The 9,403-nt window shown below is 42.2% G+C and overlaps 1 protein-coding gene across 1 annotated transcript; it reads left to right on the forward strand.

Moving 5' to 3' along the window:
• Positions 1 to 5,255: 5,255 nt before the first annotated feature.
• Positions 5,256 to 8,117, forward strand: CCN1 (cellular communication network factor 1). The gene is made up of 5 exons (XM_045028751.1): positions 5,256 to 5,583; positions 5,877 to 6,090; positions 6,431 to 6,778; positions 6,932 to 7,134; positions 7,248 to 8,117. Exons 1-5 carry the CDS (start codon positions 5,521 to 5,523, stop codon positions 7,545 to 7,547), a joined length of 1,128 nt encoding a protein of 375 aa, XP_044884686.1. The 5' UTR covers positions 5,256 to 5,520; the 3' UTR covers positions 7,548 to 8,117.
• The last annotated feature ends 1,286 nt before the right edge of the window (positions 8,118 to 9,403 follow it).

Raw genomic sequence — 9,403 nt, forward strand, 5'->3', positions numbered from 1 at the left:
TGCAATTTAAGCTCATTGCCTCCTGTCCTATTCTCAGAGGCTAAGAAGAATAATTTTTCATCCTCTTCCTTGTAACAACATTTTATATACTTGAAAACTGTTATCATGCTCCCCCCGCCCCCGGTCATTATTGGAGGTTTTTAGGAACAGGTTAGACAAATACCTGTCAGGGATGGTCTAGATAATATTTAGTACTGCCTCAGTGCAGGGGACTGGACAAGATGATCTATCTTCCAGTTCTACATTTCTATGATTTATCCTGGATAAAATTGTGTCAGAGATTCAACCAGTCACAGGTTCAAAAGGAATTACAGATCTTCATATCACATGTTCAAAAGGAATTACAGATCTTCATATTAAAACATCTGAGGAGAATCATACACTTGCAAAATAAGAAAACCTGGAATACTGGATAGCTCAGAGAGTTGGAAACAGGATAAGAAACTTTTCACCTCCAGGTCACCAACTGCAATTTTGCCAAGTCAGTAGCGGTAGAAATGGTTAATGGAACCACTTAATGGTTATTGGTGGCTCATGTGAATTAGTTGGTGGTCTCAGGCCAATTATTAATGGGTAGGTATGCAAATAAGAATGCCTATAATCACAAATAGCACTAATTGGTGACCTATTGTCAATATTGGGAGACAGTCAACGAGCTGAATGGGAATAAAGAATTAATTACCCTTGCAACCCTGTTTTTAGGTCAAGTTTTGAGGCAATTGATGGGTAAGGGCAGAGAAGAGAAGGGAAGGGAAGGATTGCCTGCTACCACTCATGCTCAGGTAATATCTAATCTGTGAAGAGAAGGCCTGGAGCTGCCAACCCATCACCTTTCATGAGCCACAAAAACACCATAGAAAAAAACCCCAACAAATCTATGTCACTTGAATGAAATTGCAGCAAGGGAGATTTAGATTAGAATGAAAAGAAAATGGTGAAACGATTAAAAGGATGAAACACCACATTAACCCTTTTGTGGCTGCATTCAGGTGCGGGCTCTGAGCCATGGCAGAATGCATATACTATACTCATATAAATTACAACACTTCAAAGTATTTGGTGCTACTAATCTAATCAATCAACATCACTAAAGCACACATCTGGGACAGCTGCTCACCTGCTTTTTGCCCCCAGCAATGTATCAGGCACATGCACTGGCACACAAGGAAATGTAAATCCTTAAGAAAGAGTGAGAAAACTCTGTTCTTTTAGACTGCACACCTGCCTTATCTTCTCAGCTCTCCTAAACTCCTCCAGGCACTGCCAGATTACAAGATTAGCTGCGTTTTTCCTTTCCCTTATGGAACCCGGAGCAAAATGACTTCACAGATGAAAACAAAAACAAATACATAAAGTTGTGATTCTGTTATTCTAACCAAACCGCAGAAAAACATTGGCCCGGAACCAAAATCCCTCAAGGGCATTGCGGAAATTTGGCCCCAGATCCAAACTTGGCACTGGTCCCTATCTCTGTAATGGGTCAAAACAAAATCATCACCCAAATCCCCCATCCCACCCAAACTCTGAGGACTGTCAGATCCAAATGTGAACTTCATGGCTTGGGTCCATCTCTAAAACAATGTAAAACAAACTCAGCTGTTCAGTCCTATCCCTAACTTAATGTGGTTTACATGCCAGGATGAATTGATGATATTCATTCTTGAGGCACAACGGTCATCAGTAAACTCTCCAGAGGAGGAAACCCCCCCAAGCCCCTCCCCCAGGCTCAAAAGGGAAGGATTGAAAACGTGCCCACAGATTCTCCAGTGACCTGTATTTTTGGTATGCAGGTCAAAGACCCCTGATTTCCTCTTTCTAAAAGGAGCTTGGTGGCTGCTGCTGAGGCTGCATCATCCCCATCATCGGGTGGATGACGAAGCTCACAAGACTTTCACCAAATATGGAACTGAGCTGGAAACATCCTAAGTTTGTGCTGAAGCTGGAAATAAGACTCTGGCAACAGACTCTCTTCTCTCTCCCTCATTGCAGAGCCTCAGCAATGGGCTGAGCAGGGGCCAGTGCAGCCCATTCCCTTCCAGCATGGGGCAGCAGCACCTCCACAGCAGTGACAGCTCTGGGGGCAGCTGCTGCTGAGACTAGTTCCAGTGCAATGACAGCCACACAAATGCCTCTTTCTGTCTCCTTTTCGTACTCTCTACATTCCCACCCTGGCACCATATGAAACATAACTGAAACAGGGAGACCATGAAAGAGCCTTTAAAGCAGAAATGCTTCCAGTAAAATACTTCCATTGAGCTGGGTCTCTTCCACCAAGAGAAGTTGGTCCAATAAAAGATATTACCTCACCCACCTTGTCTCTCTTATAATTGTAAAGGCACTTTCAGAGGGGGGTTGGGTGGGGGAGAATTATTTTATGCTTAAATTGGTCCCTTATGCCACCATTTCGGGTCAACAGATGGTTTCCTCATGTTACTTTATTTATCCAGGGTGATGGTGGTGGGGTGTTGATGGGGAGGAGGGAGAATGGTCTCCAGAAGAATCAACAAAGATGGACTTTATCCATCAACCCTGGTCTATTCCTTTGGGGGGGGGCAGGGCAGGGGTGGCTGGAGCCAGTTAGAAAAGATACATGCTTGAGAAGTAAAACAAAACCACATATGTTTTGGAAACTCCACTGTAGGGTTCAGGCTGCAGCTCCAAGCCTCTGCTGAAGACAGTGGCCCTATTATATTGGCCCCTTTCTTGTGTCGCCTTCACCTCCCTGGCAGCAGAGCCCCCCCCCCCCACCGCTCAATCTAAAGCCAAGTCTAGGAGCAGGCGCTCCCAAGACAACAACAAACCCCCTTTTCTGTGGCTCCAGCAAGGTCCAACAAAGCTGCCTATTATTCCTGCTGTATTTTAAAAAAAAACCCCAAACACACACACACATCCCCCAGCCTCCTAAACAGATTTAGCACCGGGAGCAACACTTACCCTGAAACATGTGCACAGTCCCCCAACCAGTCACCATGAAATGATCCTCTCTGTAACCCTTTCAGTGGTGGAAAGGAGCAGGCGACAAGACGTCTGGGCTTCTCTCCTCCTAGCAGTGAGGCCGGTGCTGCTTTCCCTCCCTAACCACCTATCCTTTAGGAGCAGCACACAGAGACACATACTGTTTGGAAATGCTAGGCAGACAGGTTAATCAGATCCCCCCTCCTCTGCCCATCTCCTCCCTCGCCACTTCTTCCTCACCACCTCTGGTTTCCCAGGGCACTGGAGGTTTTTGTCAAGTTTCTCCTCCGCTGTGGGTCTGCTCTTCCACCTTCAGTCATTGAAGGCAACAAAAAACAAACTTGTGTTAGGAACCGTAATCTGCTTGCAAAGAAAAAAATCCTTGGAATGGGGATTTATTGTAACGCTGTTGGGTAGCAGACTAAACTACTTTGCTTTTTTTCAATAAACGAGCAAGCTACAGTTGGCTCCTCCACTGTAATTTCTACTAAATCATGATAGACAGATTGCATGAAAAACAGGAATTCCAAAGAATTTCCTGCCCTGGGAACAGAAGTTAAGTCTATATTTAACACCATTTGAAGCTGTCAAGAATGCTTTGTGGTTGGATAACAGAGCAGAAAAATGTGAAAAATGCAGGCTACCGCTATACCAAATATGGAAATATTGTTACGTCTGGTGTCTGAATCACCATCTGGAAATACTTACAGCCATGAAACCTAAAAAATGCCACAACAGAAGCTAGGAACTTCTCTTCCCCGCCCCCCCCCATCCTAAATTTTTAGCTTCATGGAGGAATCCCTAAGTGAGTCTAACTGTACTGAGGATTACTAACAACTTTGGTGATAAACACGACTGCAGAGGGATGTATGTGCTGCAGGGCCTGGGATTTTCTCCTAACTTGTTCCTGGCCTAAACACTAGACATCTAAAGCACTCAAGGGTTTATCTCTGAAATAATAACCCCAATAACAAATGATTGGATTAATGTAAATTTGGTATGTAGCGAATATATTAAAAGCTTTAAAAAGTCTATGTATGAGTATTCCTATACAAAAGTAACATGGTTAGTCTTTGAATGTTCACTCCTCTAGGGTTAACCTATAGTTTAGGCAGATGTTTATTTTAATTGCTTATCATTGTATGCTGGAGTGAAGGTCATAGGGAGGTCAATATTCCATAGAAACTTAAGGTTTGTTATTCTGCCCTCCTAAAGTATTTAGGCAGAATAAAATAGCAATGAGGCTAGTAAACTCAATATAATAATTTAAAAAGTTCCTTATATTCAATTTCAAAATCCAGAGTTTAAAATAATTCTAAACCAAGGAGCAACTTTCTTGCAGCGACTTCACCTTTAAAAATTATAAATTAGAGAGAACACAGTGTAGCAGTTTCTTCATTTTTCCCAGGAAGAGTATATATAAAAGAGTTGTCTGACTTACCCTTCCTAGGGCAAGGCTTAGGATAAGAACATGTAGCAGAGTTATTTGCATTTCCAAATTCCAATCTTTAAAAAAAAATTACACAACCTGGGGGTAAGGGCTGGGCAAGGTCAGCTGATTATATATGTACTGGACCTGTAAAAAAGTAGCCAGCTTTTTTCCTGTGATTCTTCAAAGTCACTGCACTGAGAACCTCCACCTTCCATGATTATAACAAAAGTGGAAATCTCTCAAAGCAAAAAGCTAGGGAAGACCTTTTAATGGAACTTTGCCAGACACTAGGGAGCTATTTATTGTGTTCCTTTACCATTCATAAATATTTAAAAGTAAGGCATCAGGGCATTGAAGTACACACCCTCGCTCACACACTGGATCAAGTTTTTTGGCTTTGATAGGAAGGTGCATAATTCCAGCAACAGATTTGTGCTGCTTTTCCGGACACCCCCCTCCTCCCCAATATTTCAGAGTGACATTCAGTCGTACATAACTTACTTAATAAACACACAGGGAGGATCTACATACAGCGTTTCCCAGCCTGAAAACTGGGAACTTTTTTTTTTTAAAGAACCTCCTAAAATGCATTTCCCACATGATCATAAAAAAGATCCTTAAAGGGAAGATTATTTAAATTATCATTTCAAGTGTGGGAATTGGGGGGAGGGGGGTGTAGAACTATTTTATTGAGACAAAAAAAAAAAGGTGCAATTTAGACAGGGAGGAGCTTGGACGCAAACCGCGCCAAGAAACATTCCTGAGATGCTTTGGAATTCTGGATGCTTTAGCATTCTGGAACGCTCAACGTCAGTGCAGCTGCAACACGCGGCGGCATCAGCACTGTATATAAGGAGTGGCTCCCTCGCTGCCTCCTCAGACTGCAAAGGGACCCCGGAGAAGCGGAGGATCCAGGCAGCAGCCCTGATATCCCTCTTGCTCTTCTCAGAAAAGAAGAAAACGTAGCAGCACACGCTTTCACAGCCCTTTAGGATTTAGACTCCTCTCTCTACAGGCACAAGAAGAGATCCACTCAGCCTGTAAAGCCGCAGGGAAAGTTTTAGACTCTCTCTCTCTACTCTAGTCTGTTATTTTATTTTAGCTATAGTAGGAAAACAGTTCCTGCGCTAACAATGAGCTACCAAACCACCAGTTATTTCTTTCTGGCTGTTGCCTTCCTCCACTTATTCAGGCTGGTAAGTTTGCGTTTGCATGTAACGTTGTTTGGGATCGTAGGGTTTCGAAGTTTTTTTTTTTTTAATCTGTTTGCCATTTTTGGTCACTTTCCTGCCGCGAAATATACCCCCGGAAAGTCGATCGCCTGCGTGTTTGTGTTGTGAAAGCATAAACTGGGAGCATCGCTAACTCCTAGGTGCGGACGAGCGCTGCTGTCCATACTGTGGGCTGTTGTAAATCTCGGGTTTGTCTCTCTATGCATGAGCCATTTAGCACATACACTCATCGGCTTTTAATGTGCTTCGTTCCCTAGGCGCTTTCCGCCTGCCCGGCCGCCTGCCAGTGCCCTCTGGAGGTGCCCAAATGTGCCCCGGGAGTCGGTCTGGTTCTGGACGGCTGCGGCTGCTGTAAAGTCTGCGCTAAACAACTCAACGAGGACTGCAGTAAGACCCAGCCTTGTGATCACACCAAGGGGCTGGAATGCAATTTCGGCGCCAGTACCACGGCCCAGAAGGGGATCTGCAGAGGTAAGAGGCGTGTGGTTTGGCTCCTTTAAAAATAATAATAGTCCCCGTAGTGCCCAAGTTTAGTAATTTTGAGTCCATGTATGGTTATGCTTTGTTGTTGGTAGCTTGGCAGAAAGGCATATGACTTCAGCAGTCTGGAATGCAATTCAGTATGTCTGGGCTCCGCTAAAAGCGCATAAGGAAAAGTGATTCCTGACTAACTTATTGTTCTAGCCTTGAGTCTCTAGGGGATTGTAGGGAACTTTACCATAACTCGAATTTAACAGAGCAGCAAATATGCATGCGTTTAAAACAGCGGGTCTCACCTCTAACTCCCTCCTTTCTCTATTAACCTCTGCAGCGCAATCTGAGGGGAGACCCTGTGAATATAACTCAAAAATCTACCAGAATGGTGAAAGTTTCCAGCCCAATTGTAAACACCAGTGCACATGCATAGATGGAGCTGTGGGCTGCATCCCACTCTGCCCGCAAGAACTCTCTCTTCCTAACCTGGGCTGTGCCAACCCAAGGCTGGTTAAAGTCCCTGGCCAGTGCTGTGAAGAATGGGTCTGTGATGAGACCAAAGATGCTCCTGAGGAGTTGGAAGGTTTCTTCAACGAAGAATTTGGTCTGGATGCTTCTGAAGGTGAATTAACCAGGAACAACGAACTGATTGCCATTGTGAAAGGAGGACTGAAAATGCTACCTGGTGAGTAAGGCTATTGTGCATATTAGTAACACTGTATTGGGAGGGGATACATTAAATACAATGGGTATAGTGCTTTGCTGTACTCCTCATATATCTTGGTGCTTCTTCTCAATGAGAAAGTTTATGCCAAGTTCTTCTTCTCCTCCCTTCTAGTCTTTGGATCTGAGCCATATAGCCGATCTTTTGAGAGTCTCAAATGCATTGTGCAGACAACTTCGTGGTCCCAGTGTTCAAAGACTTGTGGAACTGGCATCTCTACCAGAGTCACCAACGATAATCCCGACTGTAGACTAATCAAAGAGACCAGGATATGTGAAGTGCGGCCATGTGAACAGACCAGTTATGATTCCCTAAAGGTAAATATAGATCTCTGTGAATGGCTCCCTTTTTCTCCCCAGATGGGTCTAGGTTGAAGATGGATGTTACAAAGAAATCTTTTGCTAATAACATTGTTACCTCTTCCATACAGAAGGGAAAGAAATGCACCAAGACCAAGAAGTCACAAGCCCCAATGAAGTTTACTTATGCTGGCTGTTCCAGTGTGAAGAAATATCGCCCCAAATACTGTGGCTCCTGTGTGGATGGAAGATGCTGTACCCCCCACCAGACCAGGACCGTCAAGATCAGGTTCCGCTGTGATGATGGAGAAACTTTCACTAAGAATGTAATGATGATCCAGTCTTGCAAATGCAACTACAACTGTCCACATGCAAATGAAGCTTACCCCTATTACAGACTGTTCAATGACATTCACAAATTTAGGGACTAAATTGTGGTGGGGGTGGGGAGTTATCAGAATTTTGAAGTAACAAGCAACGGAGAAAAGAACTCTGTGGAAATGGTGCCTTGCCCATTTGAGGGCAACATTGAGATACTACTACAAGAGCACCCTGTGCAACTGGACACTAATGCAACAGAGATTTAAGCATACTTAAAGCTTCATAGTACTGGAGCAACTTTATTGCTTCTTTTTGGAGCACCGTACCTTAATCATGTGCTGTTTTCTGTTTGTAACTTATCAGATAAATGTTTGTTCTGGTTATGAAAACTTTAAACTTTTCTAAACCCTTCAGTTTTAACACTATGCTTTTTTTATTTTTTTCCAAACATGAGTTGGAAGATACATTCCTTCCTGAGGTGGGCACTTTAGAGTGCTCACTGGTGGCAGCTATTATGTACCAACGATAGTTTAACTGCAAACAGAAATCAGTTGTTTTAAAGCTGAATATTTTATTTATCAAAATGTAGCTTTCTTTTTTTGACCCCCCCCGTAATACTGGAATAAGTTGTAAATGATTTTAATTTTATATTCAATGAATTAAAAGAATTTATTTATGGATTTAATCATTTAATAAAGAAATATTTACCTAAGTGTACTCTTCGTAGAAAATTTTGACAGGTAACAGACAATTTGGCTAAACGTGGAAGCGTTTTGTAGTAGAAGCTTGAACTTATACAAACTCAGTTCCTCCAAAACCTAAATCAAGCTCTACCTTGGAACTAATGATGATTGATAGACTTTAAAATTATTAGTTTAGGGGGAAAAAATTAAAAATTGCTCTACTCAAAGTGCAGTCCCTTATTTGCTAAAACAGATGAAAACAATTTAATAGGTGTACGATCAAATCTCTAAAATAGAGATTGCTTTGTTAATTACATTGTGAAAATATTTAAATTATCCTGAAATTTGCAATATAGAATGCAGACATGCACCACAGTGCTGAATGGTGGGTTTGAAGAGTTAGCCCAGGCTGACATGTTACTTTGTATAGTTGCTTCTTGAAAATTAATACATTTATGTGGAAAAAGAATGTTTCCTAGAGTCTGTAGGAGGTAGTTTGCTTTCACTAAATTCAAACTAAATGAGCTTGAAGCAATGACTTGTGTTAATCCTAATAACTCAGTGATTAAAAGTAAACATGCTGTTAACAGGAGAAGAATGTGAAGAATTTCAAGTACTTTTCCAATAGAGAGTTAAGGCCAGCCTCTCTCCCTTTCCCTTTCTCCCCCTTTTTAAATATAATTAAACTTCATATTTTGTAGATGTGAATTCAGTTTGACTATCAGCATGGTCAAAGGGTAGGTCACTAGGATATGTAAAGAAAAACACTTTTTTTTTACTAAGGCTATAAGAAACTGAGGAAGCTGGCATGAATGTTTGTACTAATGCTGGCTGCTACAAAGCTGCACTATAGACAGGACTGACAATAAAACTATGATAGCGTAGATTTCTCTGTTATTTCTACCCTCTTGTCATCAATACAGCCCTCTAGCAACATATTTCACTATACTCTTAAGTACATTATTTTCAAGAAGCAGATGTGGGTGTTTGTGTTTCCACACTTAGAATATAGTCACTGTGAGTGCCACCAGACGACACAGATCAGTAGTCTAGTGTCATAGTTTAGGTTTAAGTTAACTTCCATTAAGGTTAGCCATAAATACTACCACCAAATAAATGGCCAAAGGTCTCAGAACTTCATTGTTTGGCAGCTAATACCTCACCTGAAAAATTATAACCTGGTATTTTCTGCTCAGTCAGGTTTTCCCCCTCAAGGCATTAAACACTTTAGCATGTTTTGGAATTTACCAGCTGGCCCCCAGTCTTACCTATACCTAAACTTG

Source organism: Mauremys mutica, chromosome 8 (genome assembly GCF_020497125.1).
Source record: "Mauremys mutica isolate MM-2020 ecotype Southern chromosome 8, ASM2049712v1, whole genome shotgun sequence".
NCBI classification, from domain to species: Eukaryota; Metazoa; Chordata; order Testudines; family Geoemydidae; genus Mauremys; species Mauremys mutica.

What these genes read in the sequence shown, in the direction of transcription:
- CCN1 (XM_045028751.1), top strand. Translation starts at nt 5,521, where the DNA reads ATGAGCTACCAAACCACCAGTTATTTCTTTCTGGCTGTTGCCTTCCTC. An exon ending in CCAGAAGGGGATCTGCAGAG is followed by an intron (nt 6,091 to 6,430) that starts GTAAGAGGCGTG and finishes TAACCTCTGCAG; the next exon opens with CGCAATCTGAGGGGAGACCC. An exon ending in CCAGTTATGATTCCCTAAAG is followed by an intron (nt 7,135 to 7,247) that starts GTAAATATAGAT and finishes TCTTCCATACAG; the next exon opens with AAGGGAAAGAAATGCACCAA.